This window comes from Rutilus rutilus (assembly GCF_951802725.1).
Source record: "Rutilus rutilus genome assembly, chromosome: 23".
Lineage (NCBI taxonomy): Eukaryota > Metazoa > Chordata > Actinopteri > Cypriniformes > Leuciscidae > Rutilus > Rutilus rutilus.
The window spans coordinates 24,957,594-24,972,004 of NC_140233.1; the positions used below are offsets into that span (position 1 = coordinate 24,957,594).

The 14,411-nt window shown below is 39.7% G+C and overlaps 1 protein-coding gene across 3 annotated transcripts; it reads right to left on the bottom strand.

Annotated features, from left to right (window-relative positions):
• Nucleotides 1-575: 575 nt before the first annotated feature.
• On the bottom strand, nt 576-14,226 carry amfra (autocrine motility factor receptor a). Of its 3 annotated transcripts, none has more exons than XM_084397503.1 (14): nt 14,181-14,226; nt 13,355-13,662; nt 13,179-13,271; nt 11,966-12,130; nt 11,070-11,222; nt 9,694-9,734; nt 9,471-9,603; nt 9,046-9,179; nt 7,832-7,942; nt 7,556-7,746; nt 5,215-5,318; nt 4,996-5,130; nt 3,476-3,666; nt 576-2,602 (listed from the first exon to the last, which is right to left on the bottom strand). In XM_084397503.1, the coding sequence occupies exons 2-14, from the start codon at nt 13,604-13,606 to the stop codon at nt 2,431-2,433; spliced, it is 1,875 nt and encodes a 624-aa protein (XP_084253629.1). In that variant the 5' UTR covers nt 13,607-13,662; nt 14,181-14,226; the 3' UTR covers nt 576-2,430. The 3 variants fall into 3 exon arrangements, with proteins under 3 accessions (XP_084253629.1, XP_084253628.1, XP_084253627.1); XM_084397502.1 differs by having other exon boundaries at nt 13,355-13,695; nt 14,181-14,211; XM_084397501.1 differs by having other exon boundaries at nt 13,355-13,722; nt 14,181-14,205.
• Between the last annotated feature and the right edge of the window lie 185 nt (nt 14,227-14,411).

The following is a 14,411-nucleotide window of genomic DNA, read 5'->3' on the forward strand; positions in this document are numbered from 1 at the left end:
TATTTAAATACACCACTAGCCAAAAGTGTGGACACACTTCCACGATTTTAGCCTTTTAAAGGCTAAAGGTTAAAGGCTAACGCTTCAAGCTTAAAATTAGTTTTGCACAAAGCTACATTTGAGTGCTGTCAATCGATTAAAACAATTAACTAGATTAATCACACATTTATTCTGCGATTAATCGCAATTAAAAACACTTACGTTTTTTTTTTATTGAATAATTTCAGTTAATCTCCAGATTAATGTAGAAACAACGTAAAGACAGTATATTTTAAATACTTGTTCAATGTCATCTTTTTATGAATGAAGGCCTACTGAAAGCTATAAATACAGCTAATGATGTCTCCCTCCATCGAAAAATAACATTTAATTTAAGTGAACTTGAAACAATCCTCACATAAACCCATAATAAATGTCATATTTACCAGTGCCATTCCTACCTGTCTAACAGGTAATAGCGTTAAAATGCGTTAATCTGGCCACAATGTATTGCATGGGTTAATGCTGAAAGCACTACTACATTTATTTATGGTTTTATTGATACTCAACAGAAAACACACAGGGAAACTGGGGAATGTGGGTAAAAGCTTCTAAAGCAGCTGTGACTTTTATTTTGTACAGGGTCATTTCACATGTATTTTACAGTCTTTATTACAAAAGTATTTACACAATTCAGACTATTATTATTCCACTGTAGATTTGAGGCACAAATGAATGAATTGTGTACATAAAGCAATCCAATGCTTCCCTCTGGTTTCCAAGAACAGCACACACCTCAACCAAATCACGTACAATCATCTGAATCAGTCCAGTGGAGATTTCATTAATACATTTTATTTTTTAAATACTGTTGAAAGGTGCATCTGTGCAACCAAAACATACATAATCCATATGGACACGGTCATGACGATCACAATAACCAGCTTCAGGAAAGTAAATCAGCAGGAGAGTCTTTGGGAAAGTTGATCAGGAAACAAAGAAAAACATAAACGGTCAGTGATTTCATGCATAGAAAAAGACTTCAACATGAAAGGTAAAAAAAGAAAAGAAAAAGCGACTTGTCAAAACGTCCATGTGACGATAAAAATGTTTGACAGAGTAGATTCACAGTGTAAAACATCAGAAACAATTCTGACAAATGGGAGATATATATATATATATATGAAATAAACTGTGTAAGTGACCACGGTTATGTTGTTTGGGAAACCAAAGGCTTGAAAATGTGTATTAAAAGTCACACGCTATAACATGGAAAGCTTGTTCACTTCAAACTCAACATGCAAGATTGTGCCAAATTATCCTGTGAAAATACATTATAAATTCCTGTGGGCCAGTAAAAGACAAGCATTTGTAGACATTAGTATGCTAAAGAATAAAGGTCTTTAAAACCATTAAAATGCAAACCGAATAAAACGCTGACAACAAAAAGCTACAAAACTGACCTATTGACCATAATTGTGTACGTCTTGTTTGAATAACCCAATCAAATGGACCTTACTCAGGGTGGAAGCGCCATTTCATTTGCATGGAAAGAAACCGGTTTTATGAGCACGAAAGCAGGACAACATGTTGAACAGGCTTTCCCTGAATTAGAAACAGCTCTACCCCCACTGAGGGCCGGTTCTCCTTCACTGAGCCACGCCGCGAGAGAGGAAACATTTCCACCAGCACAAGTTCAGAATGTGAGATAAATTAAATATAAAGCATGTCTGTTTTGAATGACAACACTATGGCAAGAGAAACAAGATCATGTGACTGAACAAACGCCTCCTATGACACACTGAGCCATTTGTTGTCACAACAGTTCAGGAGCAAACACTAGGATCTAAGCCACTTTCCTCAGAGACTCTAAATGCCAGGATGGCACGAGACGGCACACGAGACAGCTCAAACGCTCAAGATTGTCCGATTAAAGGCCGATTCAAACACTAACCAGCAGCAAAATCGTGTGGATCTTTGCCGGCCAAAGAAAGAAACTCGAAATTCACAACCCTAGCATGCTATTGAGCATGACGCTTAAGCTCTAGACTGAGTCCAACTGTTAGTATGCAACATAATTTGTTAAAATCGTACAAAGATGCTTAAGAAATGCAGCATTCCAGAAGTAAAGCGAAATTCAAACTCGTGAAATCTTGTATTTGATGAGCAGCCGTCAAAGCCACACTCTTGTTTAGGTACGAAGATATTTAAAATGATTCCGTCTATAAGCAGACACACGAATAAAGTTACATGTGCCTTTTACTTTACTTGACGCTTACCAAAATTTGACTGGTGCGCCAATGGCACCGCATATTATTCCAATGGACAATTGATAGAAATGTTTGATGGGTACTTATATAGTTGCATCTAGCACAAATGTGCATTGATCAGCCAGAAATTCTGTGACGGCATGGCTGTCTCACAGACGCATCATTCACGTTTCTGCTGGGCTCAAAACGGGGACGGCTCGTGCCTCTGCATGCGTCTCTCCGCGGCGGCCGCCATCCTCCTGCGCCGCAGCGTCACTGAGTCCGAGTCCTCGTCCTCCATCGAGGGCATGGCATCATCATTATCAGCAGAAGAAAACACATCTCCTTCATCAGGCTTTTTGTGAATATAACGTCTGACAAAGAGAGAACACAGTGTCTTAAAAACTAAAACTTAATCGGACCCAAGACAAACCCTTGGGGCATTCCCAGTTAGCATTTTTGCAAGTTTGCATACTGTAAAGATGACTTTTCACTACCTCTGACAAATAACAGACCAGAAGGCATTCATTTGCATGGAGTTCTGACTATATGGACATGCAGAATGTTGGGATCCAAACTGAGCATTAGTCGTGTTAATATAAATAACTTTGGTAGCACTTTATTTTACAGTCCTGTTTCGCATGTATATACTATATCATTATTGTAGTAATTACAATAACTGGGTGATAACTAGGTACTAGTCCTGAACCTAACCTTAACCCATGTAGTTATCTTATACTACCCAGTACGTTCTAGGCCAGTACACTGTAAGCACATTGAAAGTGCATGTACTGTAAAACAAAGTGCAACCATGACTTTTTGTGCGGCTATACTGTATATGACCACCCAACCGGATATGATGTATTCCCACTAAAACATTCTACAATAATTATTTCTGCAAAATTGGTGGTTATGAATTATTATGTCCGAAACAGTAATGCTATAATTATTACATAATTATTAAGTCTTATTAGCCCTAGAAAGCCTAAAAGTGTTTCTTTCAAACATACTGGTGGCCATTTGTTTTGTGTGAATATGTTACTACATTCATAATTCATTAATGTTATCATGCTGAATAAGCAGAAGGTAACAGCTGCTTCATGATCAATTTGATAGTTTTGTGTGACTGTCACTAGGGGGCGAAGCGCAGAAATCTTATGTGAATGTCAGAGATAGTGAAAAGGCAGCTCATGCAAACTGGAGCAAAGCAGTGCAAGCCGTAGGAGACAGGGAACAGGGAGGCTCACCTGCGAGCTCTCAGGAGCAGCTCCTCCTTCCTCTGCATGAGCATCCTCTGTCTTTCATCTGCAGACTTGGAAAAGCGGCTCCCGCGAACCTCGAAGTCTTGCGGCTCAGGGGCGGCGACCTCTGACCCGCTGCTGGCTCCCGCTGGGTCTTCAGGACCAGTGTTTCCCTGGATGGGTGAGCGCTCCACAGACTGGAGGAGGTGCAGGGGAAGACAGAAACACTCTTAACATAGCAGTGTTTTGTTGTTTGTCTGATTGCCACTTGTACTACACAGGCCAGCATAGATCAACAGGACATCGGAAGGAGAATGAACCAGGACATGTTGCAAAACGGCTCCAACACACTGGGTCTCGGTCATGAAACACCAACAGAATTAAATTTGTAAATTGTTCGTTCTGACGGATTCATGAAAGTGTCTGTATTTTTACAGTTAAAATCTGTACAGTTTTACAGTTTTATAGTTAGTACAAAAAAAAAAATGTGTGTTCTTTTAGGTAAACAGTGCATCTTGATAACACAATTTAACAATGTATAATAACAAAATTAATTAACCAACCAATAAGCTAAATGTGTAAATTATTCAGAATCTGGAGAATTTATGAATGTCTTGAAATCATTAACATACACACATTTAACTATCAAATCTGAGGTTCACGAAGCGTTTGTGAATCTGGAGGAGGGTTTTTCGCAGAGATACATTTTTTTAGTATATTTCTTCGCATTTACTTGTTTATTTACAAAGTTTCAAGGTCAAATAAGGTCATTGTGAGCACATGGCTCTGTTAAAGGGATATTTCACTGCTGGAAAGATGAATGCGTATTTAAATTGGGTCATTTATGTAGTAGAAATGTGAAATTATTGTAGAAGTTGGTGCCATCTAGACTGAGAAAAGCCAGAAAATGTATTTTTGGTTCATGTGAATGAAAGACAACTCCCAGAATGCCCTACGAGGCCACTCCTAAGCCACGCCTACCGGTTACAGAGGGCAGTATCGGAAGAAATGATACAACTAGTCGACTCGACACTGAAAAGACGGCATTTTATGGTGAGATCCCCCTATGGGCGGGTTGAAGATATGCGGAACGAGCTCCTCCTACTGGCTGTAGTCTCTCGCCTCTGGACAAAAACCTCAGATGACGCAAAAATCATCATTTAGCGCCATCAGAGGCTTTTTTGTCCAGACACACAATACAGAAATCTCTCGTCTCAGGGGGACATGAGGGAGGGAAGCACGGTCATTCGAAAATACTACCGGGCTTCTACTGATACAAGGCTTAATGTGAACGGTGAAGTATCCCTTTAAATGAATTTTTTTTTCCATTCAACAATTTTGAAATTGTTTTTTCAATTCAGTTTGGTGATGCTAGTGGTGCAGAAATGACTTCACCTCCAGCAATGTGGAGCAAGATTTTGGGCCAGTGAGATTTTAGCACTGATGGGGCGACCCAGTACGAAAATGCAAACAACATATCACTTCAGCCCCTAACATGCCTCTTCTGTTAGCGGTGTGAGCCTCACCTGTGTCGGGAAAGGCACTTGTATCCGGCCCTCCAGGATGTTATCAGTGGTGACCTCTACAGAGCGTGTGAGCTGCAAATCCTGCAGGATCAGATGATAAGGGACTTGTGGAAACATTTCCTGGATCTGATGAGCCTGAGAAATTCAAGGAAAAGCAGGTTAATAACGTGGCAACTTGTGTAAAACAGATGAGACGGTGTGTAAGCGTGTGGGACTCACCATGGCATTGAGCTGGGAGTTGTTGGCCTGTGCGATGCCCAGGATGTTGGTGGTGTGCATGACCTCCACTGAGAAACTCGGCAGCCAGCTGGCAATGCGGGACCCTGAGGGTGAAACGAGCCGAGATTTATACATTCATATGATGATTTCACTACCAGAAGCCTATTTGGTTCAGAGGTCTCTTCAAGTCATCAATATGATAAAAACGGGCCATATTCATCAGTGAACCATTTTTTTTTTTTGAGTGCACTATCCATTTAAACAGGCTTTTTTATATTTATTTACAAGACTCCAGTTTGTAAATCACCTCTGTAGGGCTGTATTCTCCCAGTCGATTAGTTTATTATTTGGTCGATACGTTCTGGCTCGACCAAAATTCTGATTGGTTGATTTTTTGCCGCGTTCATTTCATCAGTTTTGTCGCGTTCATTTACCGGTAATCCGTTTTGCCGCGTTCATTTCATCAGGTGGAAAGCACTAATTGCTAATGGGGGTGTTTTCAGAGCACCCCTGTTTCACAGGTAACAGTCTGTCTTCAAAACACCCCCCTTGTTTTCACTTCTTTTGGATTAGCCCAACTCACCGGAGAAGACGGACAGATTGAAGAAAGTAGGCTACTAGAAGGTTTGCTGAATATTACTTGATCTGGTTTGTTTAATAAATATTATTTTTTTATTAAAGTGGACGTGCCTTTTGTGTTTAAGAGTAAAAGCTTTAAGTTAATAGTCTATTCGTGTCTCAGCCGCGAAGCTGAGCTCCTATGTTCAGCCCATAGACTGTAAAAAATAGGTTCAGCCTCACTCTGTGCGAGCTGCACAGAGCGGCTGAAATTATAGTGTCTGTCAGTTATTATAATACAAATGACAGAAACAATTGTCTAAATTATGTTACATATTCCTCAAAAGTTCTTGTCATGATATCACTAGTTGACAACATAGTACTATTTTCAGAAATCATAGGCTATGATATTGCGCAGGTGCACGTGATGCAACGCTGCCAGAGCCGACAGCCGACAGACTCGTGTGTCAGACTCATTTCAGTGCAAATGAATTACGTCAAAAACGATTTAATACTGCAAATAGCCTACTAGTTTTTTATGTTTATTTATAATTCATTTAGGCGGACAACAAGGCTACAAAGTACTGCGCACACTGCGCAGCTAATTAATTTAACGTTTTTTTTCTAACGTCATTTTTAGTCGAAAACTTCAGGACTTCAGTCGACCAAGATTTTCTTTGGTTGAGTACAGCCCTACACCTCTGCTATGATTGGCTAACCTTTGTTCATGGTTGTTCATCAGGGCGAATCAGCTTGCTCAGAACTGAATAGGGGTGTGCGATATTGATACTGAAAATGATATTGAGATATTTTCTGGGATGTTATCGATAACGATAATTAGACGATATTTTGCTGAGTTGTTTATTGTGTTGGAACCTTGGCAGGTTTAGGACTGACTGCTTAAGTGTTTAATATTCTTCATATTCTGCGCGATGATCTGAACTGAACAGCAGTGACAGAAATAATATTTTCCAATAAATGTAAATAGATTTTTTTGACCTTTTATGGGCATTTTACCTTAATAAAGCCCCCCCCCAAACTTAATTAAATGTATGCATCATCTTTTGTGTGAAAATTCTTAGATTTGAATCACTGTTAATGAGTGACTCGTCATTGAGATTCAACCGATTCATTCAAATGGCTGATTCATTCAGGAACGAAGCATTTCACTGTCTTAACGAGTGTCATTGAATCATTCACTCAATGTGGCTTTGTTTTGAACTATTTTCATTGGCGAAATGGATTAAAAAAAAGACAATAATGTGTCTAAAATGTCATTTAAGTCACTTAATATCAACTTCTTGTTTATTGAACTTGTATAAAAGCAATATCACATTTGTAATCGTGCTGATATTTGGAGAAAAATAAATAAATGGCACACTTCATGTGATATTGACTAACTATATTAAATGATATAAATATAAAATAAAATTTTTCCCCTTATCTTGAATTTTGGGGGCATTATAAACGCATTTTAACAGAGTAAATCACACAGTGAAAGCATGCACACTAGTCTGACCAACTAGACTACATCACGTCGTGTATGCGTGCGCTCGCTGGGTGTGTTTTTGCAAAGTGAGGGACACTCAATGTCAGATCGCATATCGTTAAAACAACAATTCCAATATTATCGTAAACGATATATAATCGCACAGCCCTAGTGCTAAATGGGCATCATGCAAGTTAATGATAGGAATATGCAATAGAAGTGAAAGAGTGATTTCTACAGCTTACTGTCAGTAAATGGTTTGGATTCTGCATGAATATGTAAAGAGAGGCTCACCATCAAAGTGGAAGAAGTGATTATGCTGGTTGATGTGTGGCCGGGCCTCTGTTCCTGTCCCAGCAGGCATGTTCTCATCCAGCGCTTCCCTCTGGCCCTCCTCTCGCTCTCTCACGCCTTCACTGATGTTCAGAGACATACGGCACGTGGGACAGGACGTGTCCTGCTCCAGCCAGGAGCGCAGACACGAACTGGACACACACAATAAACGGTCAGATTAACAATGTTTCAAGTATTAGAGCAAGAGAGTGCTGGCAGCATCTGGTTATTGCTCACTTATGGAAGAGGTGTCCACAAGGCAGCTTGCGCGCTGTAGTCATCGAATCCCAGCAGATCGCACAATCATCGTTATTAGCCAACAGCTCTTCAGGCGTTGCCACAGCAAACCTGCACAACATAAGGAGATGTTTTCATGTCAGCACACGAGGTCTGGTTTCCATCAGCCACTGCAGCAGGCTGACTCATTACACACATCCAATACCACATTCACACATATGATACACACAAAGACTATTTATTGTGTTCATGTTGAACTGCAAAACACTAGTGCTGTTATTGAGGTGGAGACGTGTTGGTTTAAGAGTGGGTTAAGGTGTCAGGGAAGAGTACAGTAAAACAGTAATATTGTAAAATGAAATGACTGTTTTCTATGTGAATATATTTCAAAATGTAATTTATTCCTGTGATCAAAGCTGAATTTTCAGCATTATTACTCAAGTCTTTAGTGTCACATGATCCTTCAGAAATCATTATAATATGATTATATATAATCAATGTTGAAAATAGTCTTTGCCGCTTAATATTTTTGCAGAAATTGATATAATTTTTAATCCCCTCAAGATTCTTTGATGAACAGAAAGTTCAAAATAATTTATTTGAAATATTATTTGTAAGAATGTAAAGGTCTTTATTGGCACTTTTGATTAATTTAATGTGTCCTTGCTGAATAAAAGTATTAATTTCTTTAAAAAAAAATTATTACAGATCCCAAACTTTTGATTTTACTTTTTAAATAATGAAACTGACTTATTGTTGCTGTTATTAACACATAATTATATATTCAATTACAAAAACAATTATTTCCAATTTATAAACTGTTATTAATTTACAACAATAAGATTCACTTTAAAATGTAATTGTGGATTTGCTGGGTGTCGGGGCAGGGCGGGAATGCTCAGCTGTCATTACAACACAAATAATGTTAATGGTCCTCAACAAGGCTTTGTTTTCTTTACTTATGCAAAATTTAATTTCATTCTTTAAAAAAAAATTGAGTTGAGTTCACAGTTGTCCTTCTTAACTATATTAACTCATTAAAGGTAACATCTCTTTTCAAGGGCACAGTGCTGATAGCTCATGCAACTTCTGGTTACCAGCCCTAAGCTTTGCCATACTTTAGCATCTTTATTTAGATGTTGTGCTTAAAATTCTCAAAGCCTGTAGAAATGCATATTTTAATAAGTCAGTCTGGAAAGCTTTAGGCTCCTCACCTGGACTCCATATTGTCAATAACACGCAAGTAGTTTTTGTGGCGGCGAATCCTTCGCTGCACCTCGTGGAAGAGATACCGCAGCTGCATAAAGATCACAAGACTAGCCATGGACAGCCAGATGTTTCCGAAGAGCTGCGAGGGAGTGAACAACAAGAGCACATGATCATAAAGACACTAGGATTCATTCAAAAACTCTCAAACACAGACGTGAGAAGAGAAAGAAATCATGTACGCCACTGGTCTTTACTTGGGGAAGTTTGAGACATCTGACTGGCCGCACACACACGTGACATCAGGAACATAATTGTAAGCAGCTTTTTACTGATCAGTGAATATTATGTTAGACAGTCTCAATACGAGTCCAATCAGACCGTTTTCATCCATCACTATGAGCCAGTCACATGACTGATCACCCTGTCTCACCAGCATATGGATGTGATGCATCAGGTCCAGGCAGAGGATGGCTAACTCCATGATGAAGTCAGTGTAGTAGATGTATGAGCTCTTGTTCTCCCAGGTGCCCTCGTGGTTCAGGTCCCACAGGTGAATGGAGTACCTGCACGTAACAGATCAAAACCTTCAGATTCATGCTTCTGCTACCTAACATTTAGCAAAGCTGATGGCTTTCTTAACAGAGCGCACACACCGTATGATGACGTGTCCTGTGCGTACGGTCACCAGCAAACACTGCAGGACAGGAGACAAGGCTTAGGGTTACTTCAAGTCACCATAATATCAAAATGGACCATTTTTATAGAATATTGCAGTATTCAGGGCTTGACATTAACACCCACTTTGGTGGCTTAGATTTTATATATAATAAAAAATTTTTATTGTAGTCTATAAAAAAGGCATCTGAAATAATAAACTGAATAAATGTAAACTAAGTGCAATGTAGTGTTGTCAAAAAAAAAAAAATTCTATCCATATTAGGGCTGTCACGATGTTAGATTTTTCACACCACGGTTATTGTGGCCAAAAGAATTCACGATATCGATATATCGCGATATCTATAGAATCTATGGCAAATTTTTGTGAAGGAAGACAAGCATATGAAGTTTATCTGGTTTCAAACTGAAGCCAAACACTGTCTGAAGGTTTCCTGAAGAACTGAAAAGCTCTTAAACCTGTTGTTGCACTGGCGCCAATAAAGTCATGCAGATAGCAGATTTGAATAAAAAAATCAAGTGCAAATACAAATACAAAAATAAGATGAGTAAAGAAAACGGGGTTCTTAATTTTAATAATCACCCTTTATTAAATATATGAACACAGAAACCCCCTGTTAACAGTTAATGTCACGTTTCCCATATTCCATGATGACTAGTAAAATAATAGCCGCGTCGCGTCTATGACAACTCCAGGTATTGCACACCGGACACGCACTTTCTCAGTTTATGGCCAGCAATATCATTATGTTTAAGGACATTATGGAATTGAGATCATGTCTGTACTATGTTATGATTATACTGTACAGTTAAATACAATAGTTGCTGAGTCTGTGATCTGAACACTTTTTTCTGCGCTCTGTGTCGCGGCAGGATTTTGAACAAGGTCCTGAGCCGTTGCTGGGCGCCGCGGACAGACCGCGCTGTGCTTCTCGTCCGGTGTGTGTACACTCATACAGAATGTGTTCGAATTTTAAAGACGTGGCGCTGCGCTTCTCGTCCGGTGTGCGACCACCTCTAAGGTGCTGTTTTCTTTGAAGCCGAAGAACTCTGTTGTTAATACTGGCGAGCTCAGCTTACTTTTTTCGGGTGTGGACAGAGTGTTTCACTCTAGCTGCGCGGGCGCGGACGAGCGCTGCGTCTAGAAAACGCCAATATCGCCAATACCGGTATATTGTATTGCTCTAAATTAACACGATGTCGATATTTCATGCTTTGAATATCACGATTATCGTCAATACCGGTATATTGCGACACCCCTAATCCATATCGATACTGAAATATCTGAAAGAGGGAACAACAGAAGAGGGAATGTCCTCTTCCAGTCGCTAAAAGGATTGCACAGTATTCTTACCTCAGCTGCCATGAAGGCGACGGTGTGCATGCCGTGAAGATGCCCGACTACAGCGCAGAGCACAGCCAGACCAGCACAGCACAGCAGGACAGACACCAGCAGAGACAGCACTCGCACATGACTGCCCATCGGGGTGGTGGGAGAGAACGACAGCTGGCAGGAGCACACATCACACAACACATCAACAACTCAGAAGAAGAGATGCAAGTACAAACAATAGGAAGGAAGGAGGGATGAAGTAAATAAGAGTAATGGAAGGAAGGAAATTAGAGCAGAGGAAGGAAGGAAGGAAGGAAGGAAGGAAGGAAGGAAGGAAGGAAGGAAGGAAGGAAGGAAGGAAGGTAGGGAGTAAATAAGAATGTAAAATAAAGGAAACATGAAGGAATGAAGGAAGAGTGGAGCAGGGAGAGAGGGAAAGAAGCAAGAAAAAGAAGAGAAATAAGGAAGAAAGAAAGGAAGGACAGAAACAAAGGAAGCAAGGAAGAAAGTAAATAAGAGCAGAGGAAGGAGAGAGAGAAGGATGGAAGGAAGGGAAATAAGGAAGAAAGAAAGGAAGGTAGGGAGTAAATAAAAACATAAAAGGAAGGAAGGAAGAAAGGAAGAAAGGAAGTAGGAAAGGTAGGTAGGTAATTAACCCAATTAATATTTACATCCAATAAAAATATAAATAAATGTCTTAATCATACTCAGATTCTCCAACAAAGATCGCACAATATCAGAGTGCCATATCTTTTGGACTATACTGGCGGTTAAAGCAAATGTTTATCCAAACAGTAAGTGATCAAATGATGTACAGTAAATGAGCACATGAATGAGTGAGTCTAGCAGAGATCTGCAGAGATCTCCCAGTCGTTCTGAGCATTAGTGTCTGCTGATGTGGTGAGGACGTTTCTCACGTATTCAAAGCGGTCTTTGCAGAGCTGCACCATCAGATGCAGGAAGATGAGCATGGAGAACCACAGGCACCACAGCACCACCTCCTCCACCCGCTGCACGTTCAGCACGCCGAAGATGAAGATGAACTTGTAGAAGATGAAGTTCCAGAACTTATCCTTCAGATGCTGGTCAACAGAAGAGCGACGTCAGAACATGACCACACACACACACACACACACACACACACACACACACATTACAGTACAACGCATGTGAGAAGCCTGGTATTATGCGCACGCTTTGAACATTCACTACTGTTCAAAAGTTGTCGGTAAGTTTTTCTTATGTTTCTGAGGTCTCTTATGCTCACCAAGGCTGGATTTATTTGATCAAAAACAAAGAGCAAAAAATAGCAATACTTGTGAAATATTATTACAAATTAAAGTGACTGTTTTCTGTGTGAATATAATGTGAATATCATTTATTCCTGTGAGTTTTCAGCATCATTACTCCAGTCTTCAGTGTCACATGATCCTTCAGAAATCACTCTAATATGATGATCAAGAAACATTTATTATTTTTTATCAATGTTGAAAAGTTTTTATTTTTAGTGAAAACTGTGTGGAATCAGATTATTTGATGAACACAAAGTTAAAAAGAAAAGCATTTATTTGAAATAGACATTATCAAAGTCTTTACTGTCCCTTTAAAAAAAAAAAAAAGATATATATTTCTGACCTCAAACATTTGAACGGCATTTTTATAGTCATCTGTTAATAACTATACCACTGCTTTGAATAGTTATCTTCCCCTTTTCAAAATCTACCAACATTTTTTATTTTTTATTACTACCATATTATGAATAATAAACTTGTTTGAATATGTAAATAATACAACTGTATCCATTCAACTATTCTGATATTAGTTTTGAGATCGGTCACTGATTAACATATTGTTTAACCATACAACAAAAACACAACAAAACGACATTTCATCACAGAAAATGACCTTAAAGTAAGTAAAACCATGATATGACCTATATTTTTATTCTATATTATGCATCTATATGGAACTGACAAAATAACTCAAGTTGTCGAGGATGTTTGTTATCAAGGTCTTCCTCATTTAAGTGTTGCAGTGAAGACAGGCTGTGTGTGTGTGTGTGTGTGTGTGTGTGTGTGTGTGTGTGTGTTGCCTGATCCAGCTGATGTGGACGTCGTGAATGATAGCTACCTGTTTCTCACTGACTCTCAGCGGGCCGAACACAATGCACTGGATCACTTTAGCGATCAGCATGAGGATGCAGCACGCCGTGTTCACCATCACCTGTGGGAAAACGACAGCTTCTTTAAAATAAAATAAAATCATCACTCAACAAACTGGTGTGTTTTGACGCCAGTCCCACATACCCAGACAAACAGGCTGTCCGTGATGAGATACACAAGCACACTGGTGGCCATGTTCCCCAAGCTCTCCAGCGGATCCAGCTTGATCTCCTCATCAGACCCGCCGTGTGAGTCTCCAGACAGAGGAGAGGAGTCCTCCGAGTCTCTGACCGAGCTGTAGGCGCTCAGGATGGTCCCAGCCAGCAGAACAGTGCTCAGGGCAGTGTATGTGTGTAAGCTGGGCCAGGGGAAGCGCTCCAGGAACAGCAGAGGCATCCTGACTGACAGACTGACGCTCCTCTCGGCTTAAACAGCTTTCCTCTTCGCAGTCTCTGCTTACTGGGAGTCCAGGGGAAACCAGTGTCCTTTTACAGATCACAATCGAATTTAAACTGCTCTTAAAAACAAATAATTATCAGGATTCAGGCCTGTTTTCATGTGAGAGTCCAAACTGTGTTTATGTGAATGCAATCTGACAGCTCTTAGGACACGTAGACACAACACGCAACCGACTCTAAAGCTAGAATTAAATACAATATGTTATATGTTATGTTTAAACCCCATTCGGGCGAATTAAATGCTAAATGTTTATCATTCTTTAAAAAAAAAAAAGAGTGAATATTTCCAGAACAGTTGATTATTTCACAACATTAGCATGGATGCTAATCTGCTTCAGCTACGTACTGATTAGAACAGGACTAACAGTTTGATAAACTCGTCGGACGGGCTTTAAATCTGACCCGTGATGCTCGACGATCTGTCTTACATCTGTTAGCTGGAAATAAAACTGTGAAATGTCATGTTTAGATCAGTTTCTCTGGCTGTTTCTGGCACTTTCTCTCCCTCATACCTGTTTCCGCTGCCTTAGACGTCACCCTGTGAACTTCCGGTGCTTATGTGACGACAGGCGGGGCTTCCCGGGTAAACAACAATTCAATATTTAAATAGTACCCAGCTATGACTAAAAGCCATATTACCCCATTACCATGATAACCACAGATTTTTTTCAGTCAAAAATAGTATATTATTGTAATTATTATCACAGTTACTGGTTCTAAAATAGGCTACTTGTTTACACCTC

What these genes read in the sequence shown, in the direction of transcription:
- amfra (XM_084397503.1), bottom strand. Translation starts at nt 13,606, where the DNA reads ATGCCTCTGCTGTTCCTGGAGCGCTTCCCCTGGCCCAGCTTACACACA. An exon ending in TGAGAGTCAGTGAGAAACAG is followed by an intron (nt 12,131 to 13,178) that starts GTAGCTATCATT and finishes TCTGTTGACCAG; the next exon opens with CATCTGAAGGATAAGTTCTG. An exon ending in ATTGACAATATGGAGTCCAG is followed by an intron (nt 7,943 to 9,045) that starts GTGAGGAGCCTA and finishes TATGTTGTGCAG; the next exon opens with GTTTGCTGTGGCAACGCCTG.